This window comes from Terrapene carolina, unplaced genomic scaffold (genome assembly GCF_002925995.2).
Source record: "Terrapene carolina triunguis isolate 2854851 unplaced genomic scaffold, T_m_triunguis-2.0 Scaffold558, whole genome shotgun sequence".
Lineage (NCBI taxonomy): Eukaryota > Metazoa > Chordata > Testudines > Emydidae > Terrapene > Terrapene triunguis.
The window spans coordinates 7,836,304-7,858,533 of NW_020664909.1; the positions used below are offsets into that span (position 1 = coordinate 7,836,304).

Here is a 22,230-nt window from a genome sequence, read left to right on the forward strand (position 1 = left end):
ACAACAAATGTCTCTGGTGTACACCTGACAACTCTATGACAGTCCCATGAATCAAAAGCAGACTAAGTTCTGAGTCTCTTACATGTGGTCTGGCCCTGATGGTTTGGAATAGCAAGGTCCTTCCTAGAACCAAGTACCTTTCTAGTAATCGAAATACTGCCTTTTTAAGTGTTGTTTGCATTATGAGGCCCAGTTGTCTGTCTCTCCCTCCAGCAGCTTGTATGATCCAGGATTAGGTAGGCATTCTTTCTCCCCTTGCTAGCAATAGGCTGTAGACTTACTGGCACGTAATATAATCATGCACAAATGAAACAACTCCAGAACATAAAAGATAAACCACATGCTGTGAAGAATGGCAACCCCTGGGGCATGGAAAAGAGTCAGTGCAACAGACTATGCTAATCTCATCTTCCTCCTCAGAGCAACACCATAGTCATGGCTCACAAATGAAAATATATTTGTATCTTACAATACAGACAGTGCTCAGTGTCAGCTGTACTGTGCGTTGGCCTTCTGTCATCTTAGACTTCAGAGAAGGGCAGACACTACATATCCGTGATGGCGCTTAGAACATAGGGCAAAAGTGATTGCTTTTCTTTTCTTTTAAATTCAGCTTCTCCTAGTCTCATATGGCTCCAGTGCACCCAGTTTGACACAGTGGGCTGTTTCCATAATGAGTGTTTATCCTCTTACACTCAAACATTAAAGCTTTTCAGAAGGTTGCCTATCCCAGGATACACATTTGTTAGTCCCATACCGACCTGTAATATCAAGCTGATTCAGCAGGAGCTCTTACCTTTGGCTAATTCCACCTTTTGGGTCAAATTCAGCCCTCCAGGAGGCTGCACCACTCCTGTGGAAGTCCGTGGGAATTGTCTCCACTTTCTGAAAAGATGAATCTGGCCTGAAATATGTAAAGGTACCTTTAGCAGCTTTACTTACATGTGATGGCAAAAGACCAACGCTCTTGATTCTGGTATTATAAATATTCCTTAAATTGTGGAGTGTGACTATGCAAATTAGCTTAGCGTAACAATACTTACACAGACACGTAGACAGACATTGGCAACCTGGGTGAGTGGTGACACCAGAGGAAGAAACTGAATGGCTTAGTAATAACATATACTTTGAGGAGGTAAGAAGGTAGTGTAAAATAAAATGGAGAATCAAAACAGGTTCCAAAGACACAGAAATAGTAGCAAGGAAAAAAACCATAATAGAGCATGACTATGCCAGCTGGATTATGTGGAGGCAAGCAAAGAGCTGCCAAACAAAATGTGTAATCTTGAAAGCTTGTCTCTCTGACCAACATAAATTAGTCCAATAAAAGATTTATTACCTCACCCTCCTTGTGAAATAAATAAATAAAATAAATGAAAACCTTTTAGCTTGCTTTGCAATATGCAAATATAAATGTCTGCCACCCAAAAAGGCTTCAGCTACACTACAGATATAAATGAGTCTGCCAACCTAGTTAGAACATGTTATAACTGGCTCAGGACATTGGTAAAAAGCTGTGATGTAAACAGGACTTCAGCATGTCTTATCTCCTGTAAACAGGGAACAACTGTGTTGGAGCTGGTTCCCCTGACTCAATTACAGTTGTACAATAGACAGGGTCTTTGGGTGTCTGGGTGACCCAGTGCTGTGCATAACACTGCTCCTTCCTTTCTAATAACTCACTCACTTCTTTCCACACCAGTGTCACCATAGGCTTCTTCAAAAGATGCCTTGGGAGGCAGCTGAGTTAGTGAGCAGAGGATTTGCCCTCTAAATCCTCATTAGTATAAAAGTTGTTTGATTCAACTTCTTATTTCACAGCACTCTTATTGAAAATCCAGGAGACAGCTGGTGTAAGGGAATTGATACAAGCAGAGAGTGCACACAAATAGATTGGAAGGCTGTGAGGGGGCAGTATTGGAGCTCTTGCAAGGGCAGCCTGTTCTATGCTTAGCTTTCATGTTAATCCCTCGTGTGCAGCACCCGGAGACACTTGCATTTTGAGTGTTAGGTAATAGCTTTGTCTCACCTTCTCAGGCTTGCAAACATTCTCAGATGACTTAGTGCCATTCTTGCAGACTCAGACAGGTGTCAAGAAGGATTGACATTTTTAGCAAGTCTGAAATAAGCCGTCTGGGAGGATTGCTTGTTATGTGCCTGAATGTCAATTCCTGATAAATAGCTGGTTCAGCTCTAGCCTATTTAGCATTTTACTTGATTCCTTTTGAACTGTTAAATGGAGACTTGGAATTGGCTTTCACGAGGGTCCTGATAGTCGCTACCTCAAAACACCATCTTGCTAGAGTTGGATAAAACATGGGTTTGTTTCATTGGTGTTCATGCAGAGAACCTTTTTCCACAGATTTGATTCACATATGTTTGGCTTCAGCTTTGAACAAGCCCCAAAACTCAATTAAAACCACCAAGTTTTAACTGATTTCCCATTGAAACGATAAATCAGTTCAGATTTTCTCAAAACTCAGACTAGGTTCCTTAGAAATGTTCACAAACCTGAATCATCCTTTCATTAAACTCATGCTGTGTTTCTACTTGATGACAAAACCCCAAACCTTGCTTTGGGTTTTTGTAAAGAAAGTCCCATCCAGTTCTTTATCATCATGCTTGTCTGTGAATTAACCAAAACGGCTGATATTAGATGAAACAGCCATTAATCATCATCCAGTCAGGAGACCGTGAGGAGAGTCTGAGGAATGGTAAGCACAACAATGTTGTCTAACACAACTTTTGCAAACTGTTGGTTTGTTTTCCAACAGGCCAGTTTGATTCTGCCACAGATACACAAGGCTATACCAACACCATTGCCTCCAGTGAGAGTGAAACATCACAGCGTAAGTAGATGATACCTATCTCTCTGGGTATATTTTTCTTTGTAAGATTTCATTAAATGAAAGATTCTGGATAAAGGAGGCTGGAAACTGAACGCTTAGAGCAGCAATGCAAACTTACCCAACATTGTGCTTCAAATCTAGTGGGACCTGGGAATTAGCTCCAATGGCAGAGAGTAGCTCAATCTCAATTTGCCCATTGAACCATTGATCTTTTTGCTGAGTGTCAACATTTGTGGTGATAAATATTAGGATATAGACCCTATAAAAATAGGTTGGTTCCCCTAATTTATTTCTCATAGGCCATCAGGTGGCAATGGTTTTCAGTCATTAGTCAGGGAAAGACCAGTGACCTGGTTGCAAAAGATTTCCTAGTTCATGATCATTCTCTTGAGCCAGCCAGTCTCCAAGTATTAATGTTTTCATAGGCTGTAATGTTTGTAAGGTTGAGGCATGAGTGCTGCCTTACAAGCCGTGAGAAGAAATCCCCTATGGCACGTTATTCTGTTTGTAATGGTTCACACACAAAAATATAAGGATCAAACAAGCTAATATTGATCGCTCACACCAAAACTGTTTCTGACACATGTTCCTGAATGTTATTTTGTGTTATAATGCAAAGTCTGATATTGGATGCACATGGGGCTGTATTCCTGTAATTTTTTTTTTTTTTTTTTGCTTTCCTCTCCACCAATAGATTTATTTCAACACACTTAGAAGAACTTAGCAACTTAGAAAAAAAGACTTAGAACAAAAACCCCTCTTTTGAAATGACCTGGGTGAACAGCTGGCACATGAACCCAAACCTTTCCTAGCCCACTGACTTCAGGTTTATGGATTTGAACTTATGCAAGTTGCAGCTGGGCGCAAACTATGTTCTAAAACAGGTGGCATCACATTGTGCTGCTTGCCGTGACCACTCCAAAGGGTAATTGCCAGGCCACAGGCAGGAGTCCAGAGTTGGAATTGGGTTGATGATCTTTGTAGTTAATACACAAACCTCATGTTTATCTAGTCCTCTCCACCTCCACCTTACGCATTCCCAACTCAAGCTCCTGTGGTCAGCAGTGTATTATCGCCTAGGCCGACAAATTTGCAGGGACAGCAAATAGCAGCATTTTTGTAATCGCGGCATCACTGATGCCGCGATTCTACCAATCATAGCGCATATTGAAACCACCAATGATGGCGCGACGCCATTTAGTAAACATACTCGTGAGAATCCTAAACTGCACTGGATCCCCACTTGAATGCGGGGTTTGGATCCATGCGCGGTCCTGCGCTATAAGCGAAATTGCACTATACAAACACGCGTTCAAGCGAGGATCTGCTGTACTTGAAATTTTATTTAATGATATTTAGATTCATTTTAGTTCAAACGAATTTGTAAAAAAACGAAAACAAGTTCATTTGGGGCTGGGGGCGGCAATTATTTCGGGGCCTAGGGAGGCAAAATCATTAATCCATCACTGCCTGTGGTTGGTGTCTGTGGACTTCACCAGCATGAAATAAGGTCTCATACGGCACACATGGGAAATTACTTGCTAACAAAATATGTATATATCAAAAGACACTAAAACTAATATTTTTAAAAGTTTCAGTGTAGTGATGATAATGAGTATTGAGGTATTGGATCAGAAGAGCAAGGCATGAATTTCTCAGAAGCTGTGTGGAGTCATTGGTTTAAATCTAGTTCGGGTCAGCTGTGACTATAAATTGTTTCCATATCTGGTATCATTGGTGGCCTGTGCAAAATGGGTTACATTTCAGTTTATGGTTGACAGGATGACAGAAACCACTTCCTCCTCCGTCCCCTCCTCCCCACCACCACCGCCGAAGTGGCACTAATTGGCCAAGCTTTGTCGTAGCAGAGAGGGCAAACACTAAAAGGGTCTTGGAGTCTGAAGTGCACTTTCACCACTAATGGTGATCAGTGGTTTCATGTCAGGTTTATGGCTCACTGGCAGGGCACTTGAGAGGAAGCTGTTTCTGTCTAAGTTATATGTGTCGTCATATGCAGGACTTGAGTCTTCAGGCCTGTCAGGGCAGGAACTTTTCTCAGCACCCAAATTGAAACTAAAAATGTTTAAAAATAATGTCAGGCATAATGGTAAAATTAAAGTAGGTCCTTGAGCAGAACCAGAACACGGAGAGGGTAGTTATAACATATTAAATATATTAGTGGAGAATGCAAACAAAGCAAAGAGAAGCAATGAGTTCATGAGACACCTGAATGGAATAAAGCCCTAGTGACAAAAGATTTAGCTAAACCATGGATAAACAAAACAAAAATGCAAAAAAGTTGTATCAGATATTTTCCTTTTTCACCAAATCAGTTAATCTATAGTGTGGAAGACATTTTAATAATAATACTTCATTTCTTTCATGCTTGATTTGTGTTTGTGTACTTAGATTGCAACTCTTCAGGGCAGGTAGTGTCTGTTGACTGTGTTTGAATAGTGTCTAGCAGAGGGAGGCCCTGATCCCAGCTGAGTCCTCTCTATGTGCTGTCATAATACAAATGGAAAACACTAATAAGAATAAATATGAAATGCTGTCCAAGCTGCTATATAGATTTTGCAATTAAGATTTTGCAGTAGATGTGTATCTCTGGTTTTTTTTCATGGCATGCTCATCCCCATGGGAATTAAGCACTTACTATGTTTGGATAAAATAAGAACTGATGTAAACTTCCATCTAAAACTTGAACTGAAATTTTTAAAAAGATGCACAATATTTGATTAACTTATTAAAAAAATTCTTTGACTTCTCTGTTCTGGTCAGAACCAAAAAGCCGCATGCCGTGGAAGTCTCATGTAAAGCTAGGGCCATTGTCTTTTCTTTTATCTGTTCAATTATTTAATCTCCCACAGGTTGTCTGTGCGGCTCTTGTGGAATTAACAACCATATTTTGCCAACTAAGTATTGCAATGGAATTTATATTTGAGTATAGTAGGTTTAGGCACCAGACATTATACCTACATTTTTTAGGCTGGTCTGCTATTTCATTTACTACCAGAGTCCAGAAGACAAAAGGACATAAAATAGCAAAACTAAGCCTAATGTGGCTTGTAAAGTAACTTTTGAAAATGGATTGTTTTTATATAGGACTGAGTGACCCTACTACTGCAGCCCAACAGAGCAATGTGAATACAACCCTCTCCAGGGAGAATGTAACCTTGCCACACCGTAAGTGTTGGAGCAGATCTAAAATGCATGCCGTCATGTGGTTAATTATTTTATCCGTTGCTTTGGAATAGTGAAGAACGGAGCAGGCAGGTCCAGAAAAATGACAATAAATCCTAAGGCAGTACCAGTCACAAATTTTTGTAGCTTGGCTAAACTAGCAAGGTTGGGAAGGGGATGTAACTGTTTACAAGGCAATGAAAGGTGATTTTGTAGTTGTGACACAGTACTTGGGGTTATATTATTGGCTCTGCTACCAAACTCACTTTGTGATTTTTGGTAAGTCACTTGATATTTCTTGGACTCAATTTCTCCATCTATAGAGCAGGTGAAATGGTTACCTCTCTCCCAGAAGTTCCGTGTGACTAAAGTCATTGTTTAGTGGAGGTTTTTAACATTTGTGACTACTTGTATAAATCTTTGTTTATATCAAATTTAGATCTTCGGTCAAAACTAAAGTTGGCTTTGTCCCTTTAAATGAAAGTGGGCACTCAGATTCTGGCAGCTGGTTTTCAGCTCTTTCGGGCTCTCATGAACTATATATGGTTGTGACTTCTAAAAATCATGCTCAGTAAAATCAAACACTATTTACATTGTATGTCTATATCTTTTTAGGGAATCTGTCCTCCAGCACAATGGTTGATCCAGCTTTATTTACTAAACTTGATCATTTATCAACTACAAGGAAATTGATTAATGGTACTGGTAAGCCATTCATTCACAACTCTCTCCTTCATAAATATTTGTAGGTATGTAAGAACTTGAGGGATTAATCCTTGGAGCTCTGGGTAGTTGAACTGGTAATAGAAAACCAACCAACAACCCCCCGCCCCCCAAAAAATCAATCAAACCAGGGCTATATGGCGGTCTCATGGCTGTTCATGTCTCCACAATGCAGATAATCACAGCTGCTTTTGGTATTTCTATCCTGGCACATCTTTAGCAAAAGAGCATACTAAGCATGCTACTTGTGGGTAATCACCTATAACAGAAAGATGGTGTTAATCTGTGAAATGTCATGCATTGCAACTTTTAACAACATGACACACCTATAGAATTCCACAGACATATCAGTGTGTTACTGGTGTTTACCCCCCCCCCCCCCTTTGCTTACTAGTGGACTGACAACATGGTTTCTGTGCTAAAATATGATTTATTTCAAATCCTTTATAATGCAGTATTTTTCATTGGTTGGTGGTAATATGATAATGTTGAGCTTGTGGTTGTGTTATCACTGGCAGGAATGTCAGGTTGTTTTACCCTTGTAACCATCATACAAACCAGTGCTCCAAAAAATTGTAAATTCCATTAAGTTCCATTAAGTTCCTGTTCCATTAAGTTGCTAGTACTACTAGTAGCACAGTGGGCAGAGCTATTACTGCTGTTGGCTAAAGGAAAAACAACACTGAGTTAAAGTAACAGTTGGAAGGCCAGGTTGTGAACTTTTCACACACATTATATGAGCAGTCTGTCACACGAGTAGTTAAAATGACTCAAATGGACTAGCACTGTAAGCAACTGTTCAACAATGTGAATAATGAGTTCACACACTGGCCCACAGTAATTGAAAGAGGGCTTTTCCAGCTGCCATCCTTCATAACTTGTACCACAGCCAGACCCAAATTTTTGCTTCAAGTGGCAACTCTGCAATGCTGGTTTTGCCTTAAGTTGTATGGAGCCTTCAGTTAGCTCAGTAAGACTCAGTATTAAGTTAAAGAGTTAGAGCTTCACTGAATACACTCACCAGCACTGGAAATCTTGTAGAATTAACTAAAACACCCACAACATGCATGAACCTGGAGTGGATTCTCTGAGGGCTATCTCTATGTGGTTAGCAACATGGAGAATCTTTTCAGCTCATAATCTCTGCCTAAAATTTAATCAAAATATTTTAATCAATTGTAATGGGCATGGGGCAAACTTAGGAAAACTAGGTCTGTGTCCCCAACTTTGGTGCAGACGGCAACCCTAGTGACATGTTTATGTTGGTTTCCCATTCTCATAGCATTTCTAAAACACAGTGGAAAGGGTATAGGCCAAACTTTTTCAACGTAAGTGCTTAAAAGAAAACACTCAAATCATAGTCTGATTTTTCATAAATACTGAGTATTTGCAGCTTCAGTTGACTTTGAATGGAGTTGTAATCTCAGCAGCTATGATATGAAGCTATTTAATTATGTGCCTAAATTAGGATTTATGTACTTAAACTGATGCATCTAAATTTGAAAACGCTGGCAATCCTACACAGGTTGGAGTTGCTGTATAGATGTGTGGGTGAGAGAGTTGCCTGATTAATTAAATTAAATAGAAATCCCTTTTAGAAATCTGGAATATCCTTCCGAGGGAAACGGTGGGGGCGAAAGACCTCTCTGGCTTTAAGATTAAGCTTGATAAGTTTATGGAGGGGATGGTTTGATGGGATAACGTGATTTTAGTCAATAAGTCAATAACATGCCATCGCTGGTAATTAGTATCAATGGTCAATGTGGGTCTGGCTGGAGAATCTTGCCTGCATGCTCGGGGTTCTGCTGATCGCCATATTTGGGGTCGGGAAGGAATTGTCCTCCAGGGTAGATTGGCAGAGGCCCTGGAGGTTTTTCGCCTTCCTCCGCAGCATGGGGCAGGGGTCGCTTACTGGAGGATTCTCTGCGACTTGAAGTCTTTAAATCATGATTTGGGGACTTCAACAGCTGAGTCAAGGGAGAGAATTATTCCAGGAGTGGGTGGGCCAGATTTTGTGGCCTGCATCATGCGGGAGGTCAGACTAGATGATCATAATGGTCCCTTCTGACCTTAAAGTCTATGAATCTATGAATCTTTGGGGGGGGGGGGCAGGATGTTGCTTTTCCTTGTGAACTGGAGTTTGAATTATGGCTTTTTTCTGTCTCTTTTTCAGGCATGGTGGGGAATGCAAAGAATACTCGCTTCTCCTGGCCTGCGGTTGTAGCAGTCTTGCTTCTGTTTTGTTCTTTTCTAATCATTTTAGGAATCAGAAAATGGTGTCAGTACCAAAAAGAAATGTAAGTATTAGTATCAAAAATGGTGAGCAGAAATAGAGATTAGTGTGGATTCCAGCCCAAAGTTGCAGAATGAAGTTCAGATAATTATCTTATTTTGTAGATGCATGTGTACATGAGTAGAAATGAACAAGTACAGACATACAGTTGTGTGAAATACATAATTGAAGCTTAATCCCATTCACTGTTCAATATGCTTCAATTTAACATTCCACATAAGAGAGCTTAGTTCCTTATTAAATGTTTGGGGAAATATAGGAATGGCAAACTAAACCACTTTAAAACATACCCTGGTTATTCTGAACTTGCAGTTAACTGCAGTAAGATTATATTTATCCTTGGATTGTTAACATCTTGGGACTGGGCTTTTACTTCATGGAAGCCTGTAAATCTCCATGCACAGCTGTAAATCTTTGTAAATGTGTCTCCAGATATCAATGCAAGCAACAGCTTGCTTCCTTATTTATCCAAAGGTTTTGGCTTTCACCACAGCACTTCAAGTTGTAAAAGATGTGTGCTGCCCCCAGCCCTCCACCTCTGTGTACAAGAGAGCTCACATCAATGCCAGAACATGGTTTTGAGCTGTAAAGTAGAATATGTAGGTGAGAGAACAGACATGAGCTCTACAGAATGTTAGAGAAGAATGAGGCCAAAATTCTTTCTTACCTTTTGTCCTTCTATCTCTTCCCATTTTCCCTAATAACTTTATACTGATTTTTACATCATTAGCTGTTGTGTTTTCAAAGACTTTTTTTTTTTAATTCTAGTATGAACAGACCTCCATCTTTCAAGCCACCACCACCTCCAATAAAGTACACATCCATGCTAGAATCTGATGGAACTACCGCATCCTGCCATGAACTGGAAACTTTGTAATGTTTCTTGATGTACTGAAGAATATTATATCTTGTAACTGAGTAAGCCTTTTAAAATGCAGATTGCTGGAGTTTAGTCGGAATGACCCATATTCAGAGTCAAACTTCTTAAACCGACAAGGTCAGAAGCAAAGCACTCCTGAGTATGCTTTCTCATCCATTTAGATATGCATTCATCTGACAGACTGAAGTCTAACTGCAGCACATTAGAGATTACAGGTGCTCAGCTTGGATTGGATGATCAGATGGGAATTTGCTGTCTTAATAATGGGAGTGGATTAGTGCATGTGTCACTTCATTAATCTGCCTAGAAAAAACGTTGAAGCATTTTATTTTAGTATGCCTATAATTATGAGCACTTTAAGCATATGGCAGACATAATTACTCCACAGTCTTGGTGATAATTTTGGAAGCTTTCTGACACATGCGTGAACCGGGTTTTTTTTAAACTATAATCTCTCTTACTATACAAATACTGATATACAATGAGGTTAGTCAATGATAAGACTAAAGAGCAGAAACATTCATTGTAGGACGATAGTCCACATATATCATCACTGACGTCCAATGTGGACTCACTTGGAAAGGCTGACGTGAGAGGAGGCTGCTGTTTCCTTCTGACATGATCTGCTGTGAAGACCTGCTACATATATTGAAACTGCCAAACCAAGGAGAGGTCTCTTGAATGGAAGACCTAAGGACTGAAATGCATAACAATCCAAGGGGATGATAATAGAAACGGTGACTGCTTTCAGGGACGATAACTATTAAAAATAACAATTGTTCAAAGATAAAAATATTTTCTGAAGTATATTTATATATCAAATATATTGATCTCAGTAGAGAAAAAAGGAACACCGTTCTTCATTTTTCACTCCTCAGTTGTAAATGTGAGCAGGGAGAATCCTGCTGAGAACTGGTTTGACTCTTTGTATTTGCTAAATAACTTTTAATATTGCAAACAATTTTCAGATATGTATGAAGTCAGGCTTCAACTGGAAGCAGTACAATTAATGAAAGGAAATGCCATCATGATAAAGTGTGTGTTTCTCAAGGAGCCAAATTCAGACATGGTAAAGTTGAAAATGATGTGCTGGTTTAGATATGCAGCACTTTCTGCAATAGAAGTGGAAGATGAGTGTCATGGAGTTGACAAATGCTATTGTATTCCTCATAGCTTTAAATGAATGAGTTATTTGATAGGAAAAAGAAATTAAGAAACTGTTCCCGCTAAAATCTCGGACATAAGAGTATGCTATTCTGTTTGTCCATTTTTAGTTAAATATCTGAGGTTTATAGCAAGCACTTTTCTTCATAAAGAACTTTACACACTTCACATGCACAGAATAGGGATCAGCTTTTCCACCACTGAAATGCATCTAAATCTAGTGTAAAACATAGCAGCTGATTAACTGCACAGAACCATTTACATAAAGTTCAAGACAAAAAATGAAGAAAAATGTCATCCACTTAAAACTCATGGGAAAATATAGAAAGGCAAATAATACCCACGTTGGAATGCAGTTGGGACACTGCTGCAAGCTTAGTAAAAAATTAGCAAGGAATCTTCAATGGCTGCAAGTGGTCACTACCTTGGTTTTAATAAATGATCCAAAAGATGTTACCTCCAGGGCTTAGAGGAAAGAATACCACCTTTGTAACTAACTTCATTTCTGGCACCTCCCTGGGTTTTCCTTGGATGTTTTTGACCCAAGCCTAACTATTACAGGGTTTTCCATAGCTCCCTTCACTACCATATAGAAGAGCTTCCCTGTGACATAAATCTGCCCAGCAATATCCGTCCTGGACTTCATGCAGGCTTCTGCTCTTTTCCCCTCCCTGGTTAAAGGAAGTTCTGCTTGAGGAGTAATTGTAGTTTTGATCATCATTTTGCCAGCTTCCTCAAAGACTTGGGATCTTGTTGTCTGCCTTGAAAATGGTCAGACTCTGGTTTAGACAATCCTTTCATGTAGCTGTTTCAATAGCCAAACTCCTTAAGCCAAGGATGCTTTGCCTTCGGCTCCCAGGAACTTTGTCCTGGGCACTGTGAGCTACCTTTCCCCAAGGATGCAAGTGCCTGGGCAAGTCATGGAGGAAGACTTGGATGCTGCTGTAACTGGGTGAGTTAAAGCACTTCTCTCTCTGGGAAGAAGAAAATGGAATTACTACAGGTTGACACCAGTGTCAGAACCCAGTCCCATGAGTTCATTGTAATCCTAAGGCTTTCTGAAACTTAATATGTATTTTCCCTTTTCGTTATCTATTTTATTTTCAAGACTCATTATTCAGCCATCCAGAGAGAAAAATGAATGCCATCACAAATTGATAAGTCCATTTATGTGCATATACCTATGACCACGGTGTCTTTTCCCATAGAGTTCCTGCCCTCATAATATGAGGTGGTCTGTATCACATCTTGTATTTCACCCTGTACAGCTTTTTTTTTTTTATTTGACTTGAAGTTGTAAAAGAAATATTATGTGGGTGTAATGCCCTGTTACCACCAGAAGATGGCTCCACAGCTGTAAATTTAATTCTCTGGTTAGTAAAGTCATAACAATAAAATGAACATCCTTACTAAATTTTTGTTGGCCACAGGTGAAATAATTATTGAAAAGGTATTGATGAGTATTAAAAACATTTGATACAAAACTTCCTTCAAAAACAGATAAATAATTAATGAGTATGAAACTCATAAGCTGCAAAATTTGCTCCAAAACCCAGATAAATATACAGTATAGGTCCTTCAGTTTTAAGAAAGTTATTTTCTAGAGTCTCCTTCCTTGCACTATATAATGCGTTTCTCCAATACAGGCTAGTGTGAGAGAAGGCAATGGAAGACTGATCTTGTTCGGAAGCCATATCAGCTCATTATGTATAACCATTTTATTCTAGTACAAAGCCATGTCTTGAGAGAGAACTCAGGGACTGGATGGCTCAGAAGGTCAGTTCTGGGATTTATAGATTTCACCTCTAGGTTACAGTTGTCACTTCAGACTTGGCTGTTAGTGACTGTCGGATCACTGTTCAGTAGCCTATATGAAATGTGCTGGGTAGACTCAGTCCACTAGGTGGAAAAGTGTCCACATCACCAAAGCCATCCCAGAACTGACATGTTTGCAGGCAGAGCTGAGAGAGGTAAGGAGCGAATGGGCATTGACACTGAAGTATCTTCTTGATGCTCTAGGTGGTCTGTTCCTGCCTCACAATGGAAGCACATGGGCAAGGGGCCACATAATGGATACATGCATCACCATTGCCCTGGTCCACCAGTTAACTCCTCTGGTCTTTATTTGCTTTAACAAAAAACCTCTGTGGCAGATATTTTTCCTTTCTCACCAGCAGCACAACTGAGCAGCAGGTATAGCAGGAAGGAAGAGCTTGTGGCTTCTAACTCTTTTAGTAGAACACCAAAGGGCACCCTCAGGAGGAGGGAGATGCTCATAGTCACCAATCATGTTAGGAATATTTCTTTTGTGGGGGTGGAGGAAGAAGGCAATGTTGGGGAGAAGAAGAAAGGAAGTACCTAATTACCAGCCCCAACCACATCACCAGGGCCGTCCCTAGCCATTTTGGTGCCCTACACAGCCCCCCATGGAGGGGTGTGTGGCCCCAGGCCTCCGCGGGGGGGGCAGGAGCAGGCTTGGGGGGCAGGGGGAAACCACCCCCCGGCACGAGCCGGCGGAGCGGAGTGGGTTGGGGCCGGGTCAATCCACTTCCTGCCGCCCGGTGAGTGCAGGATGGGCTTGACCCCACACTCATGGGGCGGCGGGAAGTGGAGAGACCCGGCCCCAGCCCTCTCCGCTCTGCTACCCTGGCTCCCAGCCTTGGGGCTTGGGGGGTGGGGGGAAACTGCCCCCCAGCACTCACTGGTGGCGCGGCTGGGAGCCGGAGGCACGGAGCAAGCTGGGGCTAGGTCACTCCACTTACAGCCAGCCGGTGAGTGTAGGGCACCCAACCCCTGCTGCAGTCCTCAGGAGAAGTGGTGGAGTTGGGGCAGCACTGGGGCAGAGCAGGGGCGGGAAGAGGCGGGGTGGGGGCTTTGGGGAAGGAGTGGAGTGGGGGTGGGGCAGAGCAGGGGTGGGAAGAGACGGGGCTGGGGTGGAGCAGGGCCGGGGGCAATGGGGACAAGGTGGAGCAGGGACTGGAGCAGCACGCAGCTGTGTAGGGCACCAGGAAATTTGGTGCCCCAAATTTCCTGGTGCCCTACGCAGCTGCGTACTTTGCCTTGCACATCACTTACTCTGGGCATCACATGCCACAATCAGTGGGACTTGTGACCAGTTCCAATTTATGCGAGTATGAGTCGGGATTTCTAGGATTAAGCCTTGTTTACCTAATGTTAGTAAACAACGATGTCATTGTCAGATAGAAGGTGCTCTATAACTGAAAAGTATTTATAATACTTACATTATAAAATTATACTACTTGGCAAAATCTTGGAACTTGTAGGATAAAAGCTGAAAAAACTGAAAAAAATGAATGCATTTTGAAAAAGAAAAATATGTTATAAAATGCAACCTGCACAGCAAAAACAGTAATAATTAGATGTTGCAGTTTGCTACTTGTATTTGTCTGTATTTACTTTTGTACGTATATGATTTAGGTACATCTAGGTCATGCCCTAGATATTGTCCTTCCAAAAAATGTGTACCACATAGGTTTAAGATCACCGTACTTTGAAGCCATGCAGCTAGGTATTTATGTTAATGTATTTGTTTACTTCCTTTCAAAAGAATAAAAAAATTGAATGTTTGAAGAATAGAAAAAAGACAAGAATCTCTGTTTAGCTAGAGACAATAAAGATAAGTGCAAAGTAATTCATTTAGGAAGGAAAAATCAAATGCACAACCACAAAATGGGAAATAACTGGCTAAGTGATGGTACTGCTGAAAAGGATCTGGAGGTTACAGTGGATCACAAATATAATGAGTCAACAATGTGATGTAGATGCGGAAAAGGCTAATATCACTCTGGGATGTATTACCAGGAGTGTCCTATGTAAGGCCTGGTCTACACTACGACTTTAATTCGGATTTAGCTGCGTTAATCCGAATTAACCCTTCACCCGTCCACACTACAGAGCCAGTTAATTCGAATTAAAGGGCACTTAAAATCGATTTCTGTACTCCACCTCGACGAGCGGAGTAGTGCCTAAATCGATTTTGTTAATTCGAATTAGGGTTAGTGTGGCCGCACACCACCGAATTACTGTGGTTAAAGTAATGGGGTAGTGTGGCCGCACACCACCGAATTAATGTGGTTAAAAACCGAATTAATGTGCTTAGTGTGGCCGCGCACAATCGAATTTATACAACCTGTTTCCCAAATTCAAATTATCTAAATTCGGATTAATCCTGTAGTGTAGACATACCCTAAGACACAGAAGGTAGTTGTCTCACTACACTTGACATTGGTGAGGCCTCAACAGGAGTGTTGTGTCCAATTCTGGGTGCTACACGTTAGGAAAGATGTGAACAAATTGGAGACAGGCCAGAGGAGAGCAACAAAAATGATAAGTTTTAGAAAACCTGACCTTCGCAGAAAAAAAACCTGGGCATGTTTAGTCTTTAGAAAAGAAGATTGAGAGGGTGACCTGATAAGTCTTCAAATGTGTTAAGGACCATTATAAGGAGAACTTTGATTAATTGTTCTCCATGTCCACTGAAGGCAGGACAAAAAGTAATGGGCTTAATCTACAACAAGGGAGATTTCAGTTAGCTATTAGGATCAACTTTTTACCTATAAGGATCGGAGGTTTTTAAGAACAGGTAGGACAAGTGCCTGTTGGGGATGGTCTAGGTTTACTTGGTCCTGCCTCAATTCAGGGGGCTGGACTTCATGACCTCTCGAGGTCCTACTTTTCTATGGTTCTATGATGATTGTATCTTCAGTATTTAGGGCCTCATCCAGCACCCACTAAAGCCAATGGGAGTCTTTCCAGACTTTAATAGAGTTTGGCTGGACCTTCATTAGAGTTGCCACTGCCAGGGCCGGCTCCAGGTTTTTTGCTGCTCCAAGCAAAAAAAAGAAAAAGGGCCTTGAACGCTGGTGCCTAAAGCCGGCCCTGGCCACTGCCATTGTATCTCATTGCTGTGCTTAACAAGACTAGATATTTTCCCCTGATCTCATTATATTACTGAAAGCCACCTGTTGGGAAGCCTTCCAGACTTCTGTCATGTAGAGCACACACAAAATATATTTCCCAAACCTTTCAGTTGTTTCCACAGATCAGATAGGGACTTTTGTGTGAGACAGCTGAGAGCTTAGAGGACAATCTGGCTATTGTACAAATGATCCCAACAAGTGTTAATCCTCTTTTAATACCTTCTGCATCACTCTAAATTATATGCCTCTCAAATGGATTTCAGCGTGACATCTAAAAGGCACCTTTTTTTACTGTAGGTAAATTAGACTTGGATTGTTCATTTAAAAGGCACCTCTATTATTTGTAGCATGTTCTTTGTCTTGTAAATCATTTAAACTTGTATTTTTTCTCAGGCTGCCTGGAAGCAGGCTGTGGGAGAATGCAGTCTGGTCGAGAATCCCAGAGTTGGATTAATAAGTGTAATGGTTGCTGCTAATTAACATTATCTCCTGAAGAAATAGCCCATCTTAACACAGATCTAGAAAGTAACTTTCTATTTTAGCTAACACTTTCTTGTTCCAACAGTGTCTTTAAGCCTTTGTTTAGAAGTTACTTTTGCTAAACAAATCCTAAAGAGCACATTGTACTGAATCTCTTATGAGGCCTTTTCCAGAATTTAAGCCTTCATTTATCAGAGCAAACAAACAGACATTGGAAAGAGTCACGTGTACTGAAACCACAGGAGGAGGCGCATTGAAAAGAGAAATCAAATTGGTGTTTGGTCAGGAAAAATACTTAAGTTAATGTGGACTGTGACTCACTCATTGAGTTTTGTGACTCGCAAGAGCCTTATGGGCAGTGACCCAAGAACAGGTCTGCCTATGAGTTCTCCAGAGGAATGTTATTAGCTAAATGCTATAGAAATATGTTCTAATATCGTTTTTTAAAAATCACACCATATTTAAAATTATTCCTTTAGGGACTGATCCAAAACCTTTGAAAATCAATGCCAGTCTTTATGTTGATTTAAAGAATATAGGATTAGGCCTTTAATCACAAGTCCTCCATCATCTGGTGTCTCTCTCTGGTTGTTGATTCTCCGAGGCAGATTCATCCTAATAAGAATTTAACCAGTGGAAAAAAATCCTCTTTGTGTCTTGTTGGTTTACTAATTTTCAATAGGAGTTCTTTCTCCATGCGAACTGATCACAGCATAAAGTATAACTGGAAACATTCTCATCTGGTGTAAATACTGTATTTAAAGGGAAAGCACTGTCATGTAGTTGAATCCCAAACATTAGGTTTTGGTTGAAAGAAAGGAAAATAAAGGATGTACACTAAATAAAATAAAAAAAAAAAAAAAAAAGAGAATAAATAAAAAAAAAAAAAAAAAAAAGTGCCTATACAAAAAAACAAGATTGTTATTGACATTCACAATTGCCTTTGCAAATAATTGAGTTTCTGTGATAATCACAGTATTTTTCTGTTTTGATATGTAACAGGGACTGAACGCAGTAACTTGGTCTACTGTAACTGAAGAAGCAATATTTTAAAAAAATCAATGGTGTCTGCTATGCATTATGAAGGACTGTATCTGATATTCTTAAATATGAAATAATAATTCCATTGCACTCAGTGGTGAAAATGGTAATGAACAATTTAAAAGACTTCAGTATACTTATATGAATTGCTGAATCCTGCTTTTTTTCTTTTTAAGGGTAGCAGTGTCCCTTTAAAACACTGGGATGATGCAGAAGCCAGTTGAATAATCATTTTTGATCTATTATCTGATGATAAATGCATGTAAAGATTTGGAATGAATATAGTGCTGTGGATTTAGGACTAACATGTAAATCTTGAAAAACGATGACTGAAAGCCCTAATAGCAGCTCTTCATTTCATTGAGTAATGGGATGTGTGTTATAATGTCAGTGTGACAGAAAACAATGAGGGTAGGGTTGCAGTAGCTCTTCCATTAGAAACCCTTATTTTCAGTAGCTCATAGACTTTGAATTTTTCATACTTTTGGCTTAAATTTTTCACACTTGGTGTCAACCTGGGGGTGAATTTTACTTTTATTTTATTTTTTTATTATTTATTTATTTATTATTTTATTATTTTTTCTGAAAACTTGAGTACAAACTATTCACTTTTTTTTTGGTTAGGCAATGGTGGAAAAACATACATTCCCGTTACTCTGAATTAGCCCCAGCCTGATGACCTTCAGTGTATGCTGCAAAGCTAATCTTTTTACCAGGCATTTGGGGGGAATTGTCGGAGAGAGAGCGAGGAATGGAGGTTTAAGCTTTTAAGTTGCCTGGCTTGCTGGTGATGTAAAGTTGTACTGCCACCCTTTGCGGGCACTAACCTATGTCTAGGGTCGCCAGCTCAATGGGGATAGGTATCCTTTTTTTAGCTTTTGTGTACATCTAAATTCAAGCACTAAAGCCCTGATAATCTGTGGCACACTGGATATAAATTCTGTCAGGAGGCCACCCTGGTTTCTGTTGCACACAGTGCAGCTGAACGAAAATTCCATAGCAGCTACAGAAAAAAGAAAAAATACAGGTTTTTACTGAACTTTCTGCAAAAATGGCTAGTGCAAATCAGTACAATATCCCTAGTAATGTTTGTTTAGGCATCAGTCTTGCCAACACTTAAACATGAGTTTAACTTTAAGCACTTAGTCTCACTGACTTTAAGTTAAGCATGTGTAAGTGTGTTTGCAGGACTGGTCCTTGGAAGATGATGATGATTAGTTTTTTAACTCTGGCCTAAATTTATAAATGTCACTGCTGCAGGTTTTTGTATTGAGCACATGCAATTAAATTTAGAAGGCTTCTGGGGTGGAGGGAGCTAGTGATTTTGGCAAGGGAATAGGTCATGTTGGGCTCTGGGCATCTGGAACAGTGTGGGAGGTGATTTGGGGTGGGAGAATCAGGGCCGGCTCCAGGGTTTTTGCCGCCCCAAGCAGTCACCCCCCCCACCCAAAAAGCCGCGATCGCGATCTGTGGCGGCAATTCGGCGGAGGTCCTTCACTCCAAGCCGGAGTGAGGGACCCTCCGCCGAATTGCCGCCGAACAGCTGGACGTGCCGCCCCTCTCTGGAGTGGCCGCCCCAAGCACCTGCTTGGTAAGCTGGTGCCTGGAGCCGGCCCTGGGGAGAATGACACTTGGTGTTTCTGCTAAAGATAACCAATGAAGCAGTTAGTGCTGACCATTAAAATCGCACCTTTTAGGTTTCAAAATTAACATGCTAGTGAGATGAATGGGACAGTCCATGCCTCTCAGCACTGTTGTTTCAGGCTGTTAAATTCAAAAATATGATTCTGCACCAGTTACTTCATTCATATTTATAAAATTATTTTTGCCACAGTAAGTTCTAGAAACAACCTTTCTGGCAGGGAAAGGGCTGGGAGGAGTCCTCGTCTCTGGCCCCTGTCCCGGAACAGCCTGCCTGCACCCCAAACTCATCCCCACCCCAGAGCCCACACCCCCAGCCAGAGCTTTGACCCCCCTCCACACCCTCAACCCTCTACCCTAGCCCTGAGCCCCTCCAGCACCCCAAACACCTTATCCCCAATCCCAGCCAGAGCCCTCACTCCCCACATCCCAACCTCTGCCCTAGCCCTGAGCCTCTCCAACACCACAAACCCCTCATCTCCAGCCCCAGCCAGAGCCCTCATCCCCCTGCACTCCAACCCTCTGCCCTAGCCCTGAGCCCCTCCCAAACACCTTATCCCCAGTCCCAGCCAGAGCCCTCATCCCCTTGCACTCCAACCCTCTGTCCCAGCCCTGAGCCTAACACCCCAAACCCCCCAGCCCCAGCCAGAACCCTCACCCCTCCGCTCCTACTCTCACCCTGAGCCCCTCCCACACCCCAAACCCCTCATTCCCAGCCCCAGACAGAGCCATCACCCCCTACACCCCTAGTCTTGCCCTGAGCCCCTCCCACACCCCTGCACCCCTCATCTGCAGACACACCCCACAGCCCTCACCCCTGTATCCCCTCCCTCTGCACCCCCTCCCATCCCCAAACTCCCTTCCAGAGCCTGCACCCTGCACCCCAATCCCCTGCCCCAGCCTAGGGCCTGCACCCCAGACCTCCTCCCCCACCCAAACTCCCTCCCAGAGCCTTGGGCAGGTGGGGGACGGAGTTTGGGCGGGGGCGGATTCTGGGCACCACCAAAATTTCTACAAACCTGCCACCCCTGTATGCTAGAAGGGATTGATTTGTACACAACAAATTTTTATATGCAATTAAAATATATTACACTATATTTACAATATATTAAAGGAAGTGTATGAAGTACTCTATGCATGGTGCTTGAATTTAAGTAAGAGTTTGAGAACCTGTCAAATGAAAAATACATATTATATAAATATATATACTGTACTTTTTAAAAAGATACAAAATCAAGGAAACTTTGAAATGTACACTATAATGTACTCTGATTCTAGAAGGATATTTGATGGAGCAATGCTTTTCAATTTACAGTAGTCCTAAGGGGAAAAAATGTGTGCATGTTTGTATAAGATATGTGTTTATATGTGAAAAAAGCACTATTCTTTTTAAAGGAAGAACTTGCCCACAAAGTGTAAGCCCTGAAAGATAGAATGTGCTGTTAAGATGTTGAAAAAAGTATATTGGAAGAAGCTACACCTGTGAATCTTAGGGTATGTCTACACTACAGGGACTATACTAACATAGTTGCGTCCCTGTAGTTATTCTGGCATAATCCCAGAGTGTATACGCACCCTATACTGATTTAAGGGGTTTTTCCTTTGGTGTAGGAATACCACCTCCCAGATTAATGGTATCTGGTTCAGCAGACACATTCTTCCATCAACCTAGCAGCATCTACACTAGGGGTTATGTTGGCAAAGCTATCTTGGGCAGCGGTACGGATTTTTCACACCCTGAACAACGTAACTGTTGACCTAAATTTTAAGTGTAGACTAGGCCTATGAAGTTCACAAATTGTATTACAGACAGTGCTTGATCACTCAATTAGAGACTTTGGCTTGTTCTTAATTTAAAAGTCCATACCTCAAACTGATGTAGCTATGCTGATCTAAACCCCAGGGTAAATGCAGCTATATCAATGGAAGAATGTCATTTGGTGTTCCAACACCAATGGAATAACCCCTTCCATTTGTATAGGCTAAGTCTACTCCACAGGGTAATGTCAGCATAACTACAGTGACATAGCTATGCTGCTATTGTCTCTATAGTGTAGACATATTCTTAGAGCCGAAGACAAAGGTGAAATAAGTGCTATAGTAATGAGTGAACATAGATTGGTAATCTTGCATCCTGAGCAAGTGGAAGGGACAGAGATGTTGCAAGAAGTGCCACAGACTATGCAGGTATAAAATTAAAATGGTCTATCTTAGGCCCTGTCTACACTGGCAAGTTTCTGTGCAGTAAAGCAGCTTTCTGCGTTGTAACTCCCGAGGTGTACATATTGACAAGCCACTTTGGCCTGGTCTACGCTGAGGGAAAGGAGGGGGATTGATCTAAGTTATGCAACTTCAGCTATGTGAATAACATAGCTGAAGTCGATGTACTTAGATCTACTTACCGTGGTGTCTTCACTGCGGTAAGTCGACGACTGATGCTCTCCCATTGACTCCACCTGCACCTCTTGCCCTGGTGGAGTACTGGAGTCGACGGGAGAGAGCTCGGCGGTCAATTTATCGTGTCTAGACTAGAGGCGATAAATCGACCCCCGCTGGCTCAATCGCTGCCCGTCGATCCAGTGGGTAATATAGACAAGCCTGTTGTTGAACCGCTCCTTGCTTCTGTCAAGTTGCCCCGTGTATGGCTTCATAAGCCACAGCATTAAGGGGTAGGCGGGGTCTCCAAGGATCACAATGGGCATTTTGAGTTCCTCGCTACCCCCTCCGTCTTCCCACAACTCTTAGCGGCAAAAGAGAAAAAGGTTCTCTGTGGGACAGCTGCCCAGAGTGTACCTCTCTGAATACCGCTGCAAGTGCCGCAAGTGTGAACACACTATTGGACAGGCAGCTGACAATGTGAACACACAAAAGCAGTTTCCCTTCAGCGCTCTGAGTAGCGCTGTAACTCCCGGCACTGTAGCTCTGCCAGTATAGACATACCCTTTCTCCCCTTAGCCTCTCATGTTAGTTGGTTTGTACTGTTATTCCTTTACTCTCCCTTGGTGTGGAAATTGCACCAATTTCTACTCAATTGTA

General features: G+C 41.5%; 1 protein-coding gene across 1 annotated transcript in view; it reads left to right on the forward strand.

Moving 5' to 3' along the window:
* The window catches only part of CD96 (CD96 molecule), a 35,800-nt gene extending 25,875 nt beyond the window's left edge, over positions 1-9,925 (forward strand). Inside the window, 5 exon segments of the mRNA XM_024200327.2 lie at positions 2,775-2,849; positions 5,955-6,035; positions 6,648-6,737; positions 8,929-9,052; positions 9,817-9,925. Of these exon segments, the coding sequence (XP_024056095.2) occupies positions 2,775-2,849; positions 5,955-6,035; positions 6,648-6,737; positions 8,929-9,052; positions 9,817-9,925 (479 nt within the window).
* Positions 9,926-22,230: the final 12,305 nt, after the last annotated feature.